This window comes from Bactrocera neohumeralis, chromosome 5, assembly GCF_024586455.1.
Source record: "Bactrocera neohumeralis isolate Rockhampton chromosome 5, APGP_CSIRO_Bneo_wtdbg2-racon-allhic-juicebox.fasta_v2, whole genome shotgun sequence".
NCBI classification, from domain to species: Eukaryota; Metazoa; Arthropoda; class Insecta; order Diptera; family Tephritidae; genus Bactrocera; species Bactrocera neohumeralis.
The window spans coordinates 76,892,762-76,916,934 of NC_065922.1; the positions used below are offsets into that span (position 1 = coordinate 76,892,762).

At 35.9% G+C, this 24,173-nt stretch overlaps 2 protein-coding genes across 11 annotated transcripts in view; one reads left to right on the forward strand and one right to left on the reverse strand.

Annotated features, from left to right (window-relative positions):
- Nucleotides 1-146: 146 nt before the first annotated feature.
- LOC126758047 (ras GTPase-activating protein 1) lies at nucleotides 147-8,748 on the forward strand. Of its 7 annotated transcripts, none has more exons than XM_050472037.1 (12): nucleotides 147-309; nucleotides 377-459; nucleotides 2,291-2,385; nucleotides 2,841-3,017; nucleotides 3,111-3,224; nucleotides 3,371-3,443; nucleotides 3,523-3,932; nucleotides 4,018-4,229; nucleotides 4,310-4,944; nucleotides 5,011-5,917; nucleotides 5,987-6,158; nucleotides 6,274-8,748. In XM_050472037.1, the coding sequence occupies exons 3-12, from the start codon at nucleotides 2,307-2,309 to the stop codon at nucleotides 6,420-6,422; spliced, it is 2,928 nt and encodes a 975-aa protein (XP_050327994.1). In that variant the 5' UTR covers nucleotides 147-309; nucleotides 377-459; nucleotides 2,291-2,306; the 3' UTR covers nucleotides 6,423-8,748. The 7 variants fall into 7 exon arrangements, with proteins under 7 accessions (XP_050327994.1, XP_050327995.1, XP_050327998.1 ...); XM_050472038.1 differs by having other exon boundaries at nucleotides 147-275; XM_050472036.1 differs by lacking the exons at nucleotides 147-309; nucleotides 377-459 and adding an exon at nucleotides 484-1,093.
- A 1,447-nt stretch (nucleotides 8,749-10,195) lies between these two features.
- Nucleotides 10,196-24,173, reverse strand: part of LOC126760108 (uncharacterized) — an 82,388-nt gene continuing 68,410 nt past the window's right edge. For 3 of the 4 annotated variants that reach the window (XM_050475517.1, XM_050475520.1, XM_050475519.1), the window contains 6 exons: nucleotides 16,289-16,539; nucleotides 16,118-16,221; nucleotides 15,625-16,039; nucleotides 15,086-15,561; nucleotides 14,882-15,004; nucleotides 10,196-12,836 (listed from right to left, as the gene is read on the reverse strand). In XM_050475517.1, the coding sequence (XP_050331474.1) occupies nucleotides 12,756-12,836; nucleotides 14,882-15,004; nucleotides 15,086-15,561; nucleotides 15,625-16,039; nucleotides 16,118-16,221; nucleotides 16,289-16,539 (1,450 nt within the window). In that variant the 3' untranslated portion in view covers nucleotides 10,196-12,755. The remainder of the gene's footprint in view (nucleotides 12,837-14,881; nucleotides 15,005-15,085; nucleotides 15,562-15,624; nucleotides 16,040-16,117; nucleotides 16,222-16,288; nucleotides 16,540-24,173) is intronic. The other variant, XM_050475516.1, reaches the window with a different exon arrangement.

Consider the following 24,173-nt stretch of genomic DNA (forward strand, 5'->3'; position numbering starts at 1 on the left):
TAGACAGTTTGAAGCACACTGTGGCAAAGTACGACATCGGTTGGTGTATACACTAGATTGTCGATTTTTCAACATTTTAAATATTAATTTCGGTTTATCAATGCAACCATGTGCTCTTATCGCCATTGTATTGACGTTCTTTAAAGAAGAATAAGCATAAAAATTTTGCTTGCGAGTTCTTACATATCCAGAATTTTTCTCACTTTGTTATTGATAAATTTACATAAAATTGTTAAATTTGCTAAATTGTGCTATCCTTTCAGCATTTCATTAAGGTATAAAAGTTTCGTTAATAAGTATAAAATAAGTGTGAGTGCGAAAAGTTAAAATTGCTGCCTCGCATTGGCTTATTGATATTATTGGTTGTTTGGAATAGGTGTAGAAATATCGGTGTTGATGTTGAAGGAGGCGCGGCTGCAACACTGATTGGATCGCAAAGGAACGAAATGCAGTTGTAATGTGAGTGACAATATATACTTTTAATTTAATATATGTGTGCATGTTTATGTGCTTGCATGTAAGTGAAAATTGTTAATGCTCCCACCGTCGGGTGGCTGGGGTGCCTTTTAGGGTATATGCCTAGAGGCAATGCGAAGAAAATTGAAAGTGCTCAATTAAATTCCAAGCAGCGTGCAACATCAAGACGACGCAGTGCAGCTTCGAACCAACCGGGCAGCATAGGCTTAGACTTTGCGACTTGCCTGTTCATAGACTATTCGGCAGTACGCCGCTAAGTTAGCTAGTGTATTCGTCATATTTTGATGTCGGCGTTTCCTACGGTTTTGTTAGCGCCGTCGCAGTCGCAGCCTTTGTCAATGTGTTGTTAAATATTGTCGACGCCACATCGTTGTTTCTGATTGCTAAGGTAGTCTAGTGGTGGTCGTTCGCATTAGTAGACGTCGTTGTCATCGCGTTAATTTGAAAAGATTACAATTGGTTACGTACGAGTGGAAAACAAGTAAAATCGTGAAAAATAGGTTGTGAACGTTTGTCGCAAACGTCGACATATTGACGGTGTAGGGATTCATTTTTATTACTTTGCTTCAAGAAGTTTTTGCAAAGCGAATTCTAATTTAATGAATTTTGTGCCGTGGTAAGTTATGTCGTTAAAGCCAAATACATCACATTCCCGCATACGTGTGCCACACGCTGAGTCAGAGACTTGATAGACATAAAAGTGCCGAAGTAAAATAGTGATTTTTTTGCATACTTTTGCTACTTTGTGATTGATACAGATCTGTGCAATATCCATTCAATGTCGGGGTATTCCATGCAGTCAGCTGCGTCTGCCACCGCCCACAAACCTAATTGAGTTTATGTTTTACCCATATTATTCCGTCTAGACGTACATGCAACTTCAGCAGCGTTTTGTTATAGAAAGTTATATTTATGTATATGTGTTTGTGTGTGAATTAACGAGCGTTCATGCAGCCATTTCATCCCTACTCCTGAGTCATACCACAAGTGTCTGCCTTTTTGAACATTAGGTTGCCGTCGTCGAGCTGGCCAATGCACTTTGCAGAGCCAAGTAACTAAAAACGACCAAAACTTTTATACACAGTGATTTAATGGTAAACAAAGAAAGTAGCACGACGGTAGAAAAGAAAATGAAATAACAAACATTTACTTTATTGCCTTTTTATAATTACCATTGAATTTCATTTACCTATTTACCTACCACCAAAAATTATCAGTATAAATGTACATATAGCAGCATTTATCAATAACTTGGAATTGTTTATTTAATACAATTGGTTAAGTTTGTTTTACTGTTTTCGGTTAACAACAATAATTTATTTATTAGCAAATTTATTGGGTATTCATTCAACAAAGCCAATAATATGTATATACATACATATGCTATATAAAATATTATCTATACATTTTTGACGCTGTAAAACGATGAAGCCCAGTGTTGGCTGTCGGCGTCCAGCCGCCACGCACGCTGCTATTGAAGCTCGGCGACGCTCACTAATATTGTCTGGTGCCTCACCTTCTTTTCCGCTTTTTCACTTCCTTTTTCCTGCGGTGCTGTCTACCGTTGTCTACTGTTTGTTGTCGCTGCTGCTTCTTCATATTTTATTTTTATTTTTCTATTACATTCCATAAGACTTTTGAATAAGAAAACTTCTAGAGTAGCAAGCTTTTTCAATATTTTATGTAATCGCTTTTATATTATGTGCATTGTGTGTGTGAGTTCATTCCTTTAATTTTTTTATTATTCGCATTGTTTTTCGTTTCATTTGTTGTAGATATCGTTGCAAATTTATGCTTAATATTTTTTTTGCAGTTTTAACCTGTCGTATATGTTGTCATCACTGACTCACTCCGCACCGTTCGTTGTGAGTCGCAAATCTTTGCTGCATACAGGCCAAAATATTTATAGTACGTATATTTATCAAATACTAACGTCATCGTTGAATCGCATTTATTCACAAACTATTATTAACCTAACTAATAGTGTGTTTACATTTATTATTTTGTGCTAACGTCATCAACGCGAAACCTCATCATTCGCAAATTGTGTGTGTGCTCAGAACAATCTCTTGAAATTTCAACATACAAATATTCGTATATAATTAGACTCGCAAACGTCATCAACTACATTGCACGCGCCAGAAAGCCATTGAAAAGAAATAGCAAAAAATATCACTGACAAACTAGTCTACTCTACTCTACTCAATATTGTGTGTGTGCACCTTTAGCGGAAGCTATTTAATTAATTTCTTAAAATATTGTAAAAACCCATAAAAAACATACATATTCAGCCAAAAAGCAAATAACAAATATTTACTAAATCCGCTTTGGCCTACAAACTATGGCTGATTTAATACGTCTAGGGAATGTGGATGCTGCCATACATAAGGATAAACTTGGTTCACCGACTGGGGGCTTAGATGATGGTAATTTAGCAGCTTTTGGTATAAACGCACTAATGGCCACAGGAGGTATCGACATGGGTGACTTGGCCCAGGAATTAGATCAGGATGAGTTTGATGGTCCAAATATGTTGAATGGTAAGTGCCGGAATGTTTATGCTTTATTATAAAAAAATCATTATTTTCAAAGAATGTAATCTATAACTTCCATAAATTGACAATATTTTTTAGGTGAACGACCAGCCATAATTGCACCACCGGAGAGTGAATGGTATCATGGGCGTTTGGATCGTTATTCAGCTGAATCGCGACTACGCGGAACTGGCAAATTAGGCAGTTATTTGGGTAAGTCAGATAGTTGATACTAGAAGAAAATAAAATATTAGAGCTACTACAAATTAAATTATTCGTGAAATGTGCTTAATCATAAATAATTTTTTAAAGTGAAAATTTTTCCTGTTTTTTAATTTTTACTTTTTTTTTAATTGAAGTTCGTGAAAGCGATCGCAAGCCGGGTTCATATGTATTAAGCTATTTAGGACGTACTGGCATTAATCATTTTCGGTGAGTAATTCAAATATTTTAGGCTTCTAAACGTTTTCATAGATTTATTTATTTATGTTTCTTTACTTCATTTTATCAGCATTACTGCCGTGTGTGGTGATTTCTATATTGGTGGACGTCAATTCGTGTCGTTGAGCGATCTCATTGGCTATTACACCTCATGCAGTGATTTGTTGAAACGTGAGCGCCTGGTGCTACCAGTGCCACCGCCAGAGCCGGTGAACGATAAGAAGCGTGTTGTGGCACATTTACCCTATACCAAAATGGCTGACACAGATGAGTTAAGCTTTCAAAAGGGTGATATATTTTTTGTGCATAATGATATGGGCGACGGTTGGTTGTGGGTGACAGCTCATCGCACTGGTGAGCAGGGCATGATCTTCCGTGAACTAGTCGAGGATTTGGATCCGGCAATCGACCCAAATACAGTTTTCCCTTGGTTCCATCCGAATTGCACTAAGAATGAAGCAGTTGACATGCTGGTGAAAGGTAAATGGCGATCGCGTATGATCGCGTATTTTCAATTTCCTACAATTGTACAAATATATTTATCTTCTATGTAACTGAACAACAGCCGGCCCAGGCAGTTTTTTGGTGCGACCAAGCGATAATTCGCCTGGCGATTATTCGCTCTTCTTTCATATTAATAATCAAATCCAGCGTTTTCGCATTGAAAAGAAAGGCGTACGTTATCTGATGGGTGGGCGCACTTTCGAGTGCTTGGATGCGGTGATCAATCGCTATCGCAAAGAGCAAATCGTCGAAGGTCACTCGCTCAGTCATCCAGTAAGTTCATTGACGTCACTATTTTTATATAAATTCATATTTATTTACTTGGTTTACTTTCTTTTCTCGCTTCCTGCAAGGTGGTTAATGGTTCACAGCCTGAATTCAATCAACAGTTTGTGGTGGAGAAGGCAGCCGAAAAAATTTATGCCACTCTACGCGAATGTCGCGATCAAATAGGTTTGAAGAAGTTAAACGGCATCAAACATCACGGCCCTTTGTTCAAGAAGTCTGATAAGACAGCCAAATGGAAACAATTGTACTTTGCGCTTATCAGCGAGGGCAGCGAAACACATCTCTGCTTCTATGATAATCCGAAAAAGACTAAACCGAAGGGTCTCATCGATCTATCGTGTGCGTATTTATATCAGTGCCATGAATCGCTATGGGAGCGGCCATATTGTTTTCAAATAGTCGAGCGCGCACTGCCATGCTTGGCTAACAATACGTATCTATGCGCGACACAAGAGACGTACGTAAAATGGATCAATGCGCTAAAAGCGCAATGCAGTTCACAATTCAGTCGGGCGCAAATCAAAGTGCCGTGTTTGCGCGAGTTGCGCTGCCTGAATTTACATGTGCTCGAGGCGCATAAACTGCCATTCAAATTGGTGCCGCATCCGTACTGCAGCATCTCGCTGAATCAAGTGAAGGTGGGTAAGACACGTGTGAAGATCGCGCCCGATCCAGTGTGGGAGGAGGAATTCGTTTTGGAGTGAGTAAATAACAGAGTATGGTAGTGTGAATGTTATCGACCACATTGGATTTTTCTATTTTACAGTGATGTGCCTCCGGATGTAGTCTCGCTAACAATTACGCTAATATCGCGTGGCAAACGCGGCAAAGATTCGGAAGTCGCTGAGCTCACCATCGATTTGGCCAGTCTGAAGAACGGTCAAGAGACGGAGGGCTGGCATCAGCTCACCGGCATGACACCCATGGGCGAGTGGGGTTCACTACGTTTGCGCATGCGCTATTTGGATGACTTGATTATGCCCTGCGAAGAGTACAGCCCATTGCAGGAGTTGCTGCTCAAGCCCGAGTTATGCGTTGTTAAAGCTTTGGCTGAACTTTGTCATAATGATCGTGTGCCGCTCGCTACGGCACTTCTACGTGTATTCCGTCACGAGAAACGCGAGACGGAACTGATACGCGTACTTTGCCAAGCGGAAATCGCACGTGAAAACGAAACAACTACACTGTTTCGCGGCGCTTCACTGGCCACTACACTAATGGATTTGCACATGCGCACTGAGTGCTCGCGTTTCTTGCACGCAGCCGTTTCGGAGACGGTGCAGCGCATACTCGACAGCAAGCAATCGGCTGAACTCAATCCCACCAAGATGGATGTGAACGATGATGCTTGCTCGAATGCCGAGTTTTTGTTGCAGATACTCGATTCGGTGACGCATTCGATATTCACCTCGCCCGAGGCGTGCCCACGCAGTGTGCGCTACATATGTAATTGCCTGCAAAAGGCCGTCGTTGCCAAGTGGCCAACTGAACGTTTGGTACGCACTCGCGTCGTCTCCGGTTTCATATTTCTACGCCTCCTATGCCCGGCACTGCTGAATCCGCGCCAGTTTGGCCTGGTGAGCGAAACGCCACCAACCATGGCCACGCGTTCTTTAATTATGGTAGCCAAATGCTTGCAGAATCTAGCAAATCTAATTGAGTTTGGCGGAAAGGTGAGTTTTGCGGGCTCTTATATGTGAATACTAATTTAATATGCGCGTGCTTTCGTTCAACCATTGCAGGAACAATACATGGAGGTGGTCAATCCGTTTATATTGAAGAATAAGGAACGCATGATTGTCTTTCTCGATCAATTATCACTCGTTACGGATCCAAATCCACCGCCAGGCATGTTCAACGAACAAAACTCCAATCATACTGTGCAGGATGTGCAGGACACAGTGCAGGATACTGGTAAGTAACAGTAAACGATGTAGCCAAGTTAGACATTTTCCAATTCTTCACTCCACCATAACCACCATAACATAACCTTAAGAAGACTAAATAAAAATTATTTCTCCCATTACAGGTCGCGAACTGGCCACACTCCATCACATTTGCGTCTCTTACTTGCCGGAGTTGCAAGGTCTTTCGAACATACTCTCCATTAAGAAGTTGGTCACCGTCACTGACATGCTGACAAAGCACAAGCTTAACTATCGCGAAAAGATTAGCTAAGATGAAAATACCGATGCAATCAACAGCTCCTGGAGGTTAATAGCCAAACAGTAACAACTATAACAACAGCAGTTACCAAAAGTCAGAAGTTACGTATGAATAGTGAGCAGTTGAAGCAAATTAATGAGAACACCAAACAAAATCTATTTATACAATAGCAAGAACAATTGATAACTTAATGAAATGCGCGTGTGAACGCTGCAACACAAGACATAATACATAAGTAGAAGCTAGGAAAAAGCAGTATGCTAGCCGAAACAGTGAGCAAAATGCTGGTCACAAAAACAAAATATTTCATTTATTCACGTTCTACGCTGCTAAGGCATTCGAAGTGTCAACTAACTGTATTTTTTGCATTTCAGCCTGAACATTTGCGTGCTTGCGGCTCACAGTCCACTTGCTTAGCATTTTAAATATGTAACTCAAATTTTATTTTTACTTGAGAAATATCTAGTTCCCGTGCTGCAATGCCGTTGCATTTTTCTATCAAATATTTGTAGAAATAACGAACAGCAAACTATAAACGCCATTTTTAGCTCATTTTTGCTTTGAAAAATTCAAGTTCAGCTTATTTATGTGTTTTTATTTTTTTGGTATTTTTTTATATTTATTTTATTATTATTTTTTAATATTTATTTTATTATTATTTTTTTATTTATTTATTTTTATTTTTTTGTAGTTATTTAATTTTTTTGTTTGTTTTTATATTTTTTGTGCAAAAATCTTTGTTATAACTTCGTCTTGCTGCATTTCGACGCACTTCTTTGCATTGCCGGAGTGCACTTGCTTTGTTCTTTTGCTGAGCCGCTCTCTATTTTACTTTAGCAATACGAAAAATGCTTTTTTTATTCTTTAAATTTGTATCAAGTGAATTGTCGCTTTTAATAAATACACATTTTGTCCTTAGCTTTATAATATACATACATACATACAAACATGGATTTTCCATTTTCGGTAATTTTTATATTTTTTCAATACATTTATTTATTATTATAGTTGCTTATAGCGTTTTCTTTCTGTAAAGCTTTTTTTTAATTAAATACCTTCTATATACTCCTGCTTATAAATATATTCTTACACATATTACACCTACATACATATATATGGAATGTCTTCTTTTGTAATTATATACATACATATATACAATACATTAATATATAAATAATAATCGATAATGCGCCGTGAGGACGGCGTAACGGAAGTGCGTGACATTGCGTAGAAAAAAACATTAAATTTACTATTTAGCTTTAAAGAATCTCAATTATAAAGAATGCAAAAAAAATAATAAATAAATAATGTGTAAAATTAATGAAAGTTACAACTAAATACGCATTTATACCCTAGTCGAACGTATATACATACATACATGCAAACATACATAGATATGTACATGAATGAGTACTACACTTTTCCTTTGTAAAGCATTTAACTATTAACGGGAATTTAAACATAAAATAATGAAATGTATGAACACTTTGTGCAGACACGAGACTGTCAATGAACAATAACCAAATAGAAATAGCGAATATTGGAATTGCAAGTAATTTAAAAAAGTTAAATATTTTATGCAAAAACAAGAATAATTTATTTTAAATGAAAAACTGTGTAATGAAGTTTCCAAAACTTTTTTTTAAATAATTTTTATTTTTTAATATTTTTTATATATATTTTTTTATATATTTTTTTATATTTTTTTATATATTTTTTTATATATTTTTATATTTGTTTTAATAATTTTACTAAATTTTATCTTTACAGTTATCTCTATTAGCAATTCACTTCACTTTTCCATATTTTAACCAGAAAATTATTTAGTAAATTCAATTTTATTTGAGACTTTTTTTTTTGTTATATTTTCACTAATTTTTAAGCAAATTTCTTTGACACCAATGACTCGAAGGAGGGTTTACGCCCAGCTAAACCGCATAAACAATTACTTCGCCAAACCCCCACCTCAAGGTCCCCCACAATTACAAGTAGGTCAATGAAACCATTTCCCTCGGGCTCAGATAGAAAATTACATTAAAAACCAGAAAAAAATCAAGCCAACAAGCTGCTCCTAAACCTTATCCGATTTTGTATTCATATATACACACACACACATACATAAATGAGTAGAAAAAGAATTAGCAAGTCTAATTGCGATAAATAAATTTAAAGCGAAAATGTATTCATAAAAGCCTAAGCAAATGAAAAACTAAATAAACTAATAAATAAGTAATATAAAAGAATAATATGAAACTTGATGAATATGTAATTGTATTTGCAAAATTTATACAACCGTCAAAATAAAAATACGCATTTAGCAAAAAAATTAAATAATCAAGTCTTCTGCTATTTTTTACTGCACACGAAACGATGATTGAGCATTTAATATAGACTAAAAATACACCTATACAGTGCCTACTATACAGTCCACACTCATTGAAAAAGTGGTACAAATGAAAGGTTTTTGGGCTTGAGATAAATAGAAAAACACTTAAAAACGTTTTCCTACCCCATTGCAAGACTCTCACTTAACAGAAATTGCCGTTTTAAGCATTATTTCGTAAAAAACCGGCGATTTGCAACACATTTTTAATTCTCAAAAATTGTGGGTGAATGCAAATGTAAATTTTCTTACACAGGATTGTAGCGCATGCGATTCTGCAAATTTCCACATTTTTAGTTTTTCTCTACGACCTCTGGTTCAAAAGTTATAAGCGTTTTTCTTGCTAGTGTTTTCGGCGGTTGCTTGCTGCATGCTCCTGGTCGCCTGGTAGAAATCCAGGATTTTTGCTGCCAAATTAAATGCAATTTTTCTGCAGCCGGCAGCGACAGCGGCAGAGGAGGCACCCGAAACTTGGCGGTTGGCGTTGCATATGCAAAGGGGCAAAAATGGACCAGCGGAAGAGGACAACTATGGGACAGGAAATAAGGCGAGGACCGGAAACCGGAAACAAAAAATAACGATATCAGATTTCCGGTTTGAAAGTTTTCCGGAAGTGGAGGACCGGAAATGAAAAATATTGTTTCCGGATTCGGGATTTCCGGTTTCCTGCCTCGGGTCCCCAGCTCCCGTTTCCGGTTGCCAACTTTCGGAACGTCGCCGGAAGCGGGTTGCATTAGTTTCCCATTTCCGGTTTCCGCATGCCACTTCCGGTTCTGAACTTCCGTTTCCGGTTTGTCGCTTCCGGTAAACCCTTGGACCGGAAATGTGGTACCGTTAATTTTCAGTTCCGGTTTCCGCCCTATGTCTTCGTCCGGTCCCACGCACATCCTGTTTGTCCGCTTCCGCCATTTCAAATTTGCCCCTTTGCATATGCAATGGCAACCGGCAAGTTTTTGGGTGCCTCCTCTGCCGCTGTCGCTGCCGGCTGCAGAAAAATTGCATTTAATTTGGCAGCAAAAATCCTGGATTTCTACCAGGCGACCAGGAGCATGCAGCAAGCAACCGCCGAAAACACTAGCAAGAAAAACGCTTATAACTTTTGAACCAGAGGTCGTAGAGAAAAACTAAAAATGTGGAAATTTGCAGAATCGCATGCGCTACAATCCTGTGTAAGAAAATTTACATTTGCATTCACCCACAATTTTTGAGAATTAAAAATGTGTTGCAAATCGCCGGTTTTCATGAAATTTCACCACAAAATGCTTGCTTTTCTTAAATTTGTTTAGAGGAATACTTACTGTACGCAATGATGCGTCGATTTCGTGCCGCAATCGTTTAATAAAACAACATTTTTTATTCAAATTTCCATGTTTGCGCTATATTGCATAATTTATTGCGAATATTCTGTTTTAGATTATTTATGAATGTTTTCTTGTATGCTACATACGATCCACATATCAACCTTTGGGTCGGTTTATAATTTTTATGTATTTCTGTGTTTCATTTTTGTTTAATTTATATTTTTGAATTCTTTGTAATAATTTTTAAAGTTTTTTTTTCTTTTTATTTCAATTTCTCTGCCATATTTGTAGGCTCTCTTACTCAGCTAATCTAGAAGCCAATTAAGTTAGCAAAAATCTTTAAATATTTCTTTTTTTTAATTTTACATTTTTGAAGTATTTTTAAATTCTATTAATTTCTTTTAAACAGAAATTCATATTCACCTCCTTTTCTCTTTTCTTTTGATTAAGTTTACTTTCACACTTTTAGGTTTACTTTTATGGAAGTATTATATTTGAATGGGGACCAGCTGCTTCTTCTTGTTTCTAATTATTATGTAATATGTTGCTTTTAATCATACAAAAACGCTCCACTTGGATTTCGTCTTAAAAACTATTATTCCGCTTTCCACTGCACTAACACATGCAAATTACACGAAGTAGCTGACTTTGTTTTTATTTTAGTTCACAAGTACATTTAATTATATTTAATTACAACAATAATAAATACACATTATTTAAGAATATTTTTGTTTTTTAGAGTGGAAAGCGCAAAGCAGAGGGAAAGAGTGTCTGCAGCATATTGTATAATGCGTTAATACATGCACATACATATGTATACTTAGTTGTCTAGGTGCCGTTAGGCTTTCAATTTGCCAGAAATATTTGTAATTACAACTAATAAATTCCTAACTGCGAACGTTGGTTTATGACGGGACGTTTTCACCAGAAATACTAACAAAATTCGCAAACTTATTTCATAATTTTGTAATAAATTAAAAATGTAAAAATATTTCAGCTACACTTAAGATTTACTTTAAATCGCAAATTTCATTTTCTTACTTAATAAAATTATGCAATACATACATGTCTGTATGTCTGTATGTATGCATGTATGCATGTTTATTTGTATCACAGGGGAATATTTCGCTCTCAACTTCCATGCCGAAATAAGTTTTAGGGATTTTCTTGCATTTCTTTCGTTCTTTTTGTTTTTGTTTGTGTAAAAAGAGAAGAATAAGCGCCTAAGCTTGCCAGGCGGAAAATAGCAAATTGAGAGTGGCTTAAAAATATGCTTAGAGGCGAATGTTGTGTGTGTGAGGAGACGGGCGGGGAAATGGCATGCGATGATTTCACAAATTTTAAGCTTTTCTCTATTTTCACGTGTGTGTGTGTGTGGTAAATGAGGGTTAAGGCGCCGAAAGAAGTTTGAATTGAATGCTCATGCGCGAAACTCTCACATTTTTTGATCCAGTTAGCGCATGAAAACTTGACTATAATTAGTAATTTTGTGTAACGCGTGGATTGCGACAGCCGCGGCGGCGGCGGCGGCGGCGCATCGGACCACAGGCGTTTCCAAGATTGCACCATGTCCCAGCTTCTGGTTTTGTTATTGAAAGTGTTGCTTTTTTCGGCGTTTGCCATTTTACTTTTGTTGTTGTTGTTGTTGCAACATATATAAGACTTATTTTTGCGTTTTTGTCGCCAGCGCTTTAGATTTTGTTCTTATTTTTACAATATAATTTACTTTAACACTTAGTTGCTTTAAACGCTTGAGTAATAATAAACTATTTTTGCGGTTTACAGTTAATGCTTGCTTAATTTTTTTTCATTTATTTGCAGACAATAGCGCAGCGCAACAGTTTTTATTATTTTATTTAGTTTTTTTTTGCTTTTTGGGGTACGGCAAAATATTTAAGTTAAATTTTTAGTTTCGATGCCCAACATTAGGCCGCCGGAAGGTAACCAATTGAAGCGTTATTTTGGCCGATTTTTCACATTTTTCCATTTTGTCGTGGCTTAAATTGTACAAATGTAAATATAAGTTCCTTTTGAAAGGTGTAAAATGCTGAAAATACAATTTTGCTCCCCAACTGGCGGTTCTTTGCAGTACAGATATCATTTCTAAATATCTTTGGCACATCAGCATGACTACAATACCAAAAAATTACTTTAACCGTTAATAGGAACCATATAAAAATTGACTTGAGCGCACAGCCACATGCAAAGAAGTGATTAGCGAAAATATTCAAAACTACAAATGTCAAATTGACAGAATGCACATTTCAAAAGGAATACATACATTTACATGCTTCGCAATTTTTCCAACGGTATTTGCCTTAAACACATATGTGTGTACGTATGTATGTTTGTTTAGGGACTTACTTTTCATTTTTCATTCATTCTTTGTGTATGTAACTGCTTTTGAGCGCTGCGTTGCCGCATTTTCTTCGAACTTTTTCACTTAATGTTTCCAAGTGCTGCTTCTTCTTCTTTTATGTTTGTATGTAGTGCTTATTTTGAATTTATTTCATTATAGTAAGTATAACTGCTTCAATTTAATCGTAGTTTATCTGCTTAAAAGTATTGTGTAACTATGTAGTATGTTTGTATGTGTGTGAAAGGCTTGTACCCTTTCCTTTTACGGTTAAATTGTAATTAAAATTATTTAAAAATATAAATTCAGTCACTTTCGTCGCGCTGTTCATGAGCTGAGCTTCTGTCATGGATTAACATTGAGAGTGTTTCTAGGCTGCGACGCACCTGGAAAGAGAGCGAGGCAGATATACGATAATATAAATGCTAAATTACCGTTTATAATCATTTACAATCACGAATATATTAAAAACGTAGAATAAGTGTGCGAAAATCATAAATATTGGGTAGTCGAAAAAGGCTTTTCGTATTTTTATATGATGAAAGTTTTACACGGAAGGAATAATGTAATGTAAATAATGTAATAAAATAAGTTGAAGTTTCATTAGAAATACGAAAAGACTTTTATATAATATAAACCCTGAAAACTAAACTCACTTGATTTGAAAGTCTTATCGAGTTTTTCAACCAGGTTGTCTTCTTGAGGGGGTATTATTGTATACTAATTTGAAAAAAATTTAAATTTCTTTTCATAGTTTAGAAAACAATATCTCCCTAAAGGACTTTTCGAAATCTAAATTATTTCTGAAGTTTTATTGTCGTGGCAACAGGACCTGTTTAGTCTTAACTTAAAATTTTAAAAAAGTTTTTCTCGAAACTACTTTTTTCGGTGCAGTTTCCACAAAATCTCTTATCCTAATCAGCCGATTTACTTGAAATATGGCAAGAATATGCTTTAAAAATCACTCTACACATTAAGCAACAAAAAAATGAAAAATATAAATTTCTAATATTTAAAAAAAATTGACAAAGTTAAAAAATTAGTGAAAAATATACTTTTTTTTAGAGTAGCCACCATTTTATAATTTTTTTTTTTCAGTTTTGCAGCTTCCTGAGATAGCGACGTTCGTACTAATTAAGAATCCATCAATGTTTTATTTTTCAAATGACCACTGGGCTGGAAATCATAGCGAGAAAAAGGTCTTTTTCCCCTCTAATTCAAGGACAAATAACTCAATGGACTTTTTTAAAAATAATTTGGTTAACTCCTCAAATATAAAAAATCAAATGATAAAAAATTGTAAGTAAAATTATCAAATGCTTTGTTTTTTGAGTGAAATACAACTTTTTATTAATAAAAGGCAGCCGTTTTGCTAATTTTTAATTTCTTTATCGACCATAGGTCATTGAAAGGCAATAGCTTCTAATAGAGAATTTTTTTAGGTTTTATACTCAGAGAAGCCCGGAATCACTGTATCAATTGAAGACCGTTTATAATTAGCGGAATCGGAGATGTAACTAGAAAAATATTAAATTTATTTTCAAACATCCTCGATTTATGAATTGGATTTGAATTGCTCCATTGTATTAAAAATGGATTAGCTGTTGATAAAAACTTGAATGTTTTCTCATGTGGTTCACAAGTTTAGGAATTTTCAATCTTAATCTCAGTAGAAATGAAATTTCCCAGTCAAACAAAAATTGTCATACGCTCGGTGAATCCCAATAAAAAAAAATCCCAATTCAATAAAAACCTCAATAATTCAATAAAAAAAACCCAAATAATCAAATTAATTATATAGTTGAGTTGTGATAACAGATAATTACGGAAAATTTACGAAAATTGCCCTTAAAGTGAGCGCATGATTTGCACAATCACCTAAAATCGGTCAAACGCCTCATTAAGAAATATTGGAACCGATAAAACGATTATTATAGTAATCGATTGCATTTGAAAACTAGACATTAGCATTTCCTGAAGAACGTCGCTTAATTAGATTATTTCTCAGAAGCGCTAATAATTAATTAATTTATTATTTTTGTTTTGCTTATCGAAGGCTGATAAGCGCTCCTAAATATGCCGCCAATTACAGGGCAGCCATCTGGCGTGTGAATGATTACGGCCAGGTGGCTTATAAAACGTATAAAACACATAAACATATTGACGGTGGCAACGGAATTGCCAAGCAAAATTCTGCATACAAGCAAACATATGTATGTATTTTATATATTTAATATTTTAATTAAACCGCCGAAAAAGTTTAACAGTTCATGCGTTGTGGAAGAAAAGAATTCAAAGGTCACCCAAACAAGTTGGGAATTTTTAAGGTGCTATAATAATAATAATCGATCCTCTATAATACTTTCATATATAGTGAAATATTTACATTGTCTACAATACTTTTATATTTCTGATATTAAATGCGACTCACCTTGGCAATCTGCTCTAAATTGTGTGTAAGTATATCTTGAGCTTCTTCGGTGCTTTTGGCTTGCAGCTCTTTTTGCCAACGCAAAGCCTCCGCAAATATATCGTCATCGGTGCCGGCGCGCTGCTGGAAAGAAACACAATTTCGACAAAAAAACTTATTAGTTATTACTCATATGCATGCGCTCCTGGCGTCGATCCTACTCACCCAATTGAATTCATTTGGCGAGCGGTATGCACTCGTTTTGGCCTCAATGTCCAGTATTCGATAGAGCAGAAAAACAGAGAATAGCGCCAGCACCATAGTGAGCAGCACACCTAAGTAAACGACATGTAATTCCTTGGGGAATTTCAAGCGCAGCAGCGCCTTCTGTGTCAGCGTCTTGAAGCTCGACACAGCCGCATGCGCTGCTGACTTAGGTGTGCTGCCCATCACTGTGATTGGCAGCGAAGAAGATGTTGACGGTGTGGGCGACGATGAGCCCGACGTATTGGTGCCGGTCACAATTAGCGCAATACCGGCGGTCGGCATGCCGTCACTACTGCTAGCATTTGCAATCGGTGTACCGTCTGCGCCGCTGGCAGTTTTGCCGTGGTTGGAGTTGTAGCGTGCCGAGGGTGGCGCTGATGCGCGCATATTTGTGTTGGAGAAAGCGCCGGCTTGTTTGGCATCTGTTGGAATATCTGCAATGTGTTGCAATTGGTCTAATTATTCATTCTACGTTACGAGTATTCACTTTCACTCACCGGAATGTCGATGGTTTTCATTTGCTGCTGCAGTGCCATCGGCAATGCTCACACTGGAGCCAGCTACATTGCGTTGTATCAGCGTTTGGCCAATTTCATCGATTTCGCCAGCGTTGGCGATGACTGCTGCAACTAGAGCTTGCGGTGGACTCTCATTGCCGCTAATCGAACAACTGCTGTCATCCTCAATTGAGTATTCTTCGGAAATTTCAATGTCTGCGGGTGCTTTTGGAAGATTTTCAATAGGTGCTAATGGCGGGCAAACGCTGCACATTAGACGGAAGGCTGCCTCGCGGCTCATAAAACTACCGAAGACATGCCGCTCATCGGCGGTGGCAACACCCACGGCGTTCGGTATAATTTTCGCCAACTTCTCCTTGGAGATCTTCGTGACGGACGACGTGGGTATGACAACCTGGTTAGAAGAGAACACAAAAAAATAATTGAAATGTATTGTTTTCTAACAATTTAATGCGAGACTCTACGAACGTACCTTGGTAACATAACCAAACACATTTGAATAGAATGCAAAATGCTGATCTGTTATATAAAGATGTCCTTGCAGCAGTATGTCACTAACAAGTGCACAAGAAAAATCTACAAATTCCAAATTTTATAGTAAATATATGCACGTTTTTCCTCCATCCATCCATCTTATACTCACAATTGATGAGCTTCTCATCTTTGGAGACCTGCGTAAAGTGTCGATGGAATTTCTTCACACGCGAACTGGAGACCTCTTTGCGCTTCTTCTCCTTCTCGGCAGGCACCGCTGTTGTAGCGGCGGCAGCAGCTGTTGCTGCCGCTGTCGATTGCTCATGCTTCGCCGTGGTGTTGGTGGCACTCTTACGGGACGTTGGGCTGAGGCTGCGTGTGCTGGCAGTGGAACCGATCGGCGCTATGGTGTTCAAAGACCTGCAATTCAAAGGAGACTATTGAAAAAGTCGGAGAAGGTCGTATGTATGATTATAATATAAACTTAAGAGAAAACCTAAGAAAGCACGAAATAAAGCAAGACATTTATTTCCTTAAATCGCGCTTTTGTAAAAACCTTTGAGCCCTCATGTTGTCCTACGGCAATTCAATGCCTAAGCAACTAAATTCTCTCGCGAACTAATTTATTTAACGCTGAGTGCCAAAATTTCGCAAATATTTAAAAGGAAATTATTAATTGTTTGTTTTGAATAAATTCACGCCAAGCATAAATGAAAGTTTAGAAATGTGTGCGCACTGCATCCCTCAATATTTGCCTCATTTGATATATGTAAATACATTCTTCTGCGCTGCTGAAGACATTTGCAGACTACCGGACAGCAGCTGTTTTGTTTATTTTTTTATTTGCAATTATTTTTTATTATTGTTTTGCTGCATGCCAACCATAAATTCGCGTTGGTGACGTTTGTTGTTTTTCGCTCGTTTTGTCGTTCTTCGCCGAGACGCATGCAATGATTAGAGATTATTCATGACGTCATAGCATGGCATATACCGTTGGGCATGAGCAAAGACAACAATGACACAGAGCGACTATTAATAAAGCCAATTAATTTAATGAACAACACCTTGTTTGCGTAGATTCTATGCGAAAGCAACTATACATATTATAAATTGCTGTTGTTGCTTCCTTCTTTGCCGAGTTTTCGATTATTTTTATAATGTTTTGGCTGGCATTCATGATGTTTATTTATTAAAAATGGGATCGTCTCACATTTTCACATTTTTTTGAAATATTTTTTAAAAAGAGCATTTCTTAATTATTTGGCGTCAACAAATATAGTTTATTTTAAGCGATTTGTTATTTGCGAGATGGTAATCTAATGTTTTAAAGAAATAATTTCGTACAAAAGTTTTCATATTTTCTAGATAGATGATAGTTCTAGATAGTTGAATGTTTAAGGAAACAAGAAAAAAGTTAGTTTCGACTACTTATAATACTTTTCAGAAATAGCACAATATGTTAGGATATTATACCGTTGGCTTTGGCAATAATCCATGCCAAATTTGGTTAAGATAATTTATCAAATAAAAAAGTTTTCAAACAAGGTCCTCATTTTGATCGCTCAGTTTGTCTGGCAACCATATGCTATAGTGGTCTGATACCGGCGACTACGACAAATAAGCAACTTCCTAGAGAGAAATTGACGTGTGCAAAATTTCGGATCGATATCTCAAAAACTAAGGGTTTAGTGCGTGTATGCATATATGCACATGCAATTGTATATCTAAACAATGTGTAGGGCTAATTGAAAATAAATGAATGGTTATAGTTAACAATAAAGCAATCATTGCAAAACAGCACTCTTCATAGATACTTTTGTCCACAAAGAAAACAGCTATATGTACATACATATGTATGTATGTACATATATGAATAAGCATATAAGTGCAGTGAAATAAATTGTATGCAAAACTATGTGACAGTATTAGGCATATGTAGCACTCCCACGCTGACTAGTATTTTGTCTGTAAAATATTAATTAGCCAATATTTAGAGCCGAGCCATAGACAGAGGCACAAATTGGACAGCTTGTATTTAGTTTTCTATAATGTTTTGTCGATTAATTTATATGTATATATTTCTATGCGTAATGGCTGAAGCAGGAAGTACCTTTTTTAATTCCTTGGAAAGCAAGGTATTATTACCGAATGCTACGAGCTTGGGGGGGATTTTTGACGAAGAATATATCGGTATACTCACATGAAAAATATTCACTAAAGAAGGCATTTAATTTTTTCTTCATGCATACTATAAGAATATATAGTTTACAAAGACTATCTTGATCTTGATGTCCCTTGGTAAAATGTAAGTTATGAAGTACTACAACATTGCCCGAATTCTAAGTTTAATATCCATATATGAATTAAAAAATAAAAATATTTTTCCTTACATATCGAATGTGCATATATTTCAAAACATTCTCCAAAAATTTGAAGTTGATCGGGCTCATAGTTTTGAAGATAGGAGCGTGTTTGTAAAAAATGTTGAACTTAGCTCACAAAACTCTAAACACCCTTTTCACGAAACACGGTTTTCTGAGTTGATGATGAAAATTTATTCGAAAGACTGGTTTTGGGCTACTCTAAAGTGTGAAACTTTTCATAAAAAACGACGTTTTTTAGGGAAGCCGCTATTCTGTTAAAAATGTTGACAAGTCCTTCCACCATTACTTGTATTCATCTACTACTGTGATCAAATTGAAAGGTGAATTTTGTCCATTTCATCTCCTTCAAAGAAATCCTCTCCCGCTGCAATACACTTATGCCAACGAATTTTCCAGTCATCTTAGCACTTGAAAAAGTCCTCCGTCATGATGGCTATCAGAGCCTTCTTCGATTATTTTATTATTATTAAATTCTTGGATTTAAAATATTTTTTTTGCTCAACGACAAACACCTTCTTTTTGAAGATCGAATACAGAATCAAGCGAATCCAATCAACATGAATCACCGTTTATGAAAGTAAATTAAATTCTGTAAATTTAAAAAAAAATCGCAAAAAAACGTTTTTTCTGACTTGCAAGTAGATACGTATAGCACTTGGATAAAGCGCTAGTTCAAAGCATTCAACTCTACACACATTTAACTCTATATTGTGTGAGAGAATAACTGTTCTACTTATTTCGTCATTTAATTGCACCTTTACGAGTAATATTGATTAACCATTAAGCGGCACTAGCTGTCTAAAATGGCTTATACAGTGAAAATAATATTAATGTAGGTTCTGCGAAGAGAAAATAATGAATTTTCCTTTGATATATAATACATAGATAAGTACTGACGCAGCAGAATTTCGAAAACTAAGCATGATATTTATATTTGAATTTATGCTATGACAATAACAATGAAAGGATAGCATGTGTTTGCGAAATATTTGTGCATTTATTAAATGTTGTCAGTGGCTTAGCTAGGGGGGTGCGAAGGGGGCCGTCGCCCCGGGCGCAACGTCTTGGGGGCGGCAAAATGGTATTTAAAAACTCCAATTCGGGCAAAAATTCGAATTGTGTCAAAAGTGTACTAGATATAGGGCGAAAATGGGTTTTTTCTGTGGCTTTTAATAAGATGTCTTGTAAATTGACTATCAATTTGCACAAAAACCGTATTGTGAGAATTTTGGAACTTCAGAATTTGCGAAGGTATTTTGTAAAAATTTACTTTTGTTCGAACCACCTTATGAAACTTGTAGGTAGGTAGATAAGGGGGGCGGCAGAAAATCCTTGGCCCCGGGCGCCCGAAGTTGTAGCTACGCCACTGAATGTTGTTTTGTTTTATGACTTTATCTTTTATTTTTGGCATTTTAAATCAATTCTATACGACATTTGTATTCGTCCTTTGTAGCTGCTTTAACCGTTTGTAGAGAAAATAAAATATTAGTTTATTATTTTAGAAAACAATCAATGAATGTGAAATCCATTTTGGTCTACATTCTAGTAGCTACCTATAAATTTTGCTGCTGAACAGGTAACACAAATTATTTGACTATTTCGTCAGCTAATGACACTTGTTAAACATTTTATAAATTAGAACCACGATAACATTTTGATTATCTTTACTATTTTCAATTTGAAGAAGTGTATTACTAATAAATAACAAGCGCTGCTTTTGCGTACTTTTTAACTCATCAAATTCATAAATTTTTATATTTATTATTTATAGCCCATACTTGACGAGCGGTAGTAAATACAAGACGGATGTGCGCGCTTATAATAATCGACTACTTAGTATACTCAAACAAATTTCGATATTCCGAATCAAGCTCATCAGCTAGTATTCATACAATAGGCTCAACGAAACTACAATCACCAATATTATTATTATATCGTGAAGGAGCTGAATGCCGCGTAAAAAAATTACGAGAAAATGTTATTCCACTCAGCGCATACATTGCCCAAGCTTTCTTTTCAAATGCTACTCTACTTCGCATCATTTAGAATTATGTTTGTTATTTAAAAAAAGCGTGCTAACTCACTCTCTTGAGGTGGCGCAATGGAATTCCACGACGTACGCCTCATTATGCTTCCAAGGCAACTCGAGCTTGGATCTATGCTTGGAGCGCCTCTCAAATTCAACCGTTGGCGTCGGCGTTCGTTCGCCGTCGCCCTCCAAATCGGATATGTAATTATCGTATATATAATTTTCGAACGATTTTAAATCATTTTCACTTCGCGGCTGAAAAACACTCTTCGCGCTATAAATTAGACTGCTTAGCGTGTCGTTGGTCTTTGTCATTGCTATGAATTAAAATTCTTAAAGTGAACGAGAAACGCATAAATCACAAAAACATAAAACTCTTTTAACTTATACGCTTTTTGCTTTTCTTTTTCGGCTTAGTAAAGCGTGCACTTTTTGCATTTGTTTAACCGCGCGCGACAGACAAGTCACCACAATGGTGTATTTCGAGCCGCTGTCAAGTTTAAGGCATCTGGGATTCACAAACATATATTTATGCACAATTATGTATATGTATATTGACGCGAGATTTATATATTTTTCCGTGTCAAAATATTTTCGTTGCGCGCAACCGATTTGCAACTTTATCGCTCTCGCGCACTTAGCATACTAACCCGCGGCGGTGGTGAATTTTTCAAATGAATAAAGCAAAGTAATATTGACCAGCATTTTCTATGCATATGTTTGTATATATGTATGTAAAATACCATAAAGTTCTGACTGTTTGTAGTTGGCTAACGGGCAAGTGGTGGGAATTAACTAGCTTAAGCTATTCGGACTAACAGTTGGGGGAATAGAAGTCTATACGCTATTTGTTTTGCTTGCTGTTATCAGCGGCTAACTTATCAGTTTGATATGCGCAATGACGGTAGACGAGTTGTAGCCGACCGATTGAAAAAAACCGGGTATTTGTAGAGTGCATATACATATGTACATAATGTATATGTATGAAAATACAATAGAGCGGGTCGAAATTTTTGTGTGAAATCGCATATGCGGGAAATGTTTGACAGATCATTCTGAACAACTTTGCTTAAGGGGTTAGGGGTAGTCAGAATTTTCAAAAAATTTATTTTTTTTTTGCATTTTCGTTAAGTGTAATATCTTAAAAATATTCTCTTTTCGATAATTAGTTTTTGAGTTATTCGACAAATAACAAAGAGAGTTCGGGTACTTTAAAGAGCTAGTGTGAAACTTTAAACGCGTTTTTCTCAAAACTATGTTTTTTGAACTGGTGACAACTGCAACTCGAAAACCGCTCAGTAGATTTTAATGAAATTTATACAGCTTTTAGAATACATATAAACTCGGGCCTGATCGAAGGATTTTTTTTCAAAAATTTCGATTTTTTAAGACCAATTAACTGTTGATTTTTTCCCAAAAATTTAGAAAAAAATTTCCTGAGGCCGCCATTTTGTTAAGTTTTGAAAAAAAAAAAATCCTTCGATCAGGCCCGAGCCCGAGCAAAAAAAAAATACTGAAAATTCTAATTTTTTCGTGCCTCTGACTGCCCCTAACCCTTTAAGAGACTATGGGTTTAAAAGTGGTTTCGAGCCGACGATTGTGAGAGCGACGTTTATCTTTCGGGGATTATAAAAATTTTGATTTTATTTTTTTTAAATGACGGTAATGCCTTTGGAAAACATAACTCAAAAATAGACGAAAAACCATTGCTACTGATTTAATTCATATTTGTATAAAATTTCTGAGTAATCGGTTGTATGGAAGATATATGTATGTATGTTGTAGTTGTCCGATTTTCTTTCTTGTCACTGTAACTGTTAAGTATATATTAAAGAACAGTTCTACAAAATTACCATAATATTACTAAAGGCAGGCTACAGGAAAATAAAATAACCGATTAATCGGTTATATGGGAGATATGTGCTATATTTGTCCAATCTGACCGTTTCTGACAAACGATTAATATATTACAAAATGCATATACATATGTATGTATTAAATTTCTTAGCTCAAAAACTGTCTTTGAAATTTTTATAATCCCAAAAAGATAAACTTTGCCTTAAAAATCGCTGGTTCAAAACCGGTTTTGAACCTCTTGGGCGAAGCTTTTTCGTAGATTATTTGCCGTTTATGCAATTTTTCCGTTAATTTTGGCCCTCTGTATATCAACTCGCTCTTATATATGTACATACATACATATGTATATATTTTTTCTTTTGATTTATTGTAACGGATTTTTAAGTAAATGAGATGATAAAGTTGAACTAATAATATAATTAATAAAAGTATAAAAAACGCTTAAACGAAATAACTCATTGTGCATATAAATTGAAATAACAATAACAAAAAAAGTAATTTAAATAATTAGTAAAAATTTAAAAAAGTGAAATATTCAAATTAAAAATATAAATACATATATTTATTGCACGGAATCACTAAACAATTTGTATGCGCACCTGCTGAACAGCCAATATGTGTTTTTGCGGCGCATAATTTCATGAATTTTTCACTCTTATTTCTACCAATTTTGATGTCTAAATACTTGTCGCTGTTTGATTAAGCCGCTCTGTGGCTTTTCTACATTCTGCGTACCACTTTTGTCAATAAATGAATTTCAACTAAAGGTTCTGCCTCTTCTTGGCCAGAACTGAATTTTGGATTTATGTTAACAGTACTTATCAGTATTTGCAAACTAGTAACGGGGTTTCTCATATTATTTACTGTATGAGTGCCGACAACATGGCTAATAAACAAAAACAACAAAATAATTGACGGCGCGTCAATAGACAAGTGGACAGGTGGCCTGTGAAAATGTGTACCCTCCTATATAGGAAATGCGTGTAAATGTTTGAGCAGCAATGGCAGTGAACATGTGGCAACGATTTATCAGGTTCCTACGTCAAATCAGCACAGGTGCGAGATAGCGGTAAATATTTATCAAAAAATATCGTACAGATACTTAGAATGCATTGCTGGCCAACCCATTGAAAAACAAAAAATATAAAAGAGCTCTTGATTGAAAATTACTCCAACAATTAAGTAACAAGTTTCGCAACAAGAAGTTAGTTTTAAAGTTATTCGATGGCTCCACTTGAAACAAGCTACTATTCCCATGTGAAGCATACAAGTTTTTTTAAACCATATGACAAAGCAAAACCCAAAATGCACGAGGGTTCCGGGAAAGTCGCTCGTGATTCAGTATATCACGCTGTTGTGAATTGCTGCACAGTCATGAGTTTCCTATCATTGCCAATAAAATCGGTAATAAAATTTAAAAAACGATTACAAAGTGCCCTAAACAAGGCGCAGGCATTGTGATTTGGTATTTATTATATTTTCGATTTGAAACTTACCGAACTAGAGGAAAGCAAAACCAAAAGACTAGAGTATATACCGTTTCACAAACTAAACAAATGTGACTGGATAATCCTGGATTGTAATTTTAGGGAAATCGAAGAAAATTTTGAGTGACTCGTTGACGCACTGAGGCAGCAAATCAACTTTGTTAACCCGGGGAGTTTTCTATATAGATCGCATTAATCATATGCGATGAGTAATTGTCAACCGACGCGGTGGGCGTTTTCATGTATCTCTAACGGTGTTTTATTTTCTTTTTATTAATAGCAACAAATTTCACAAAT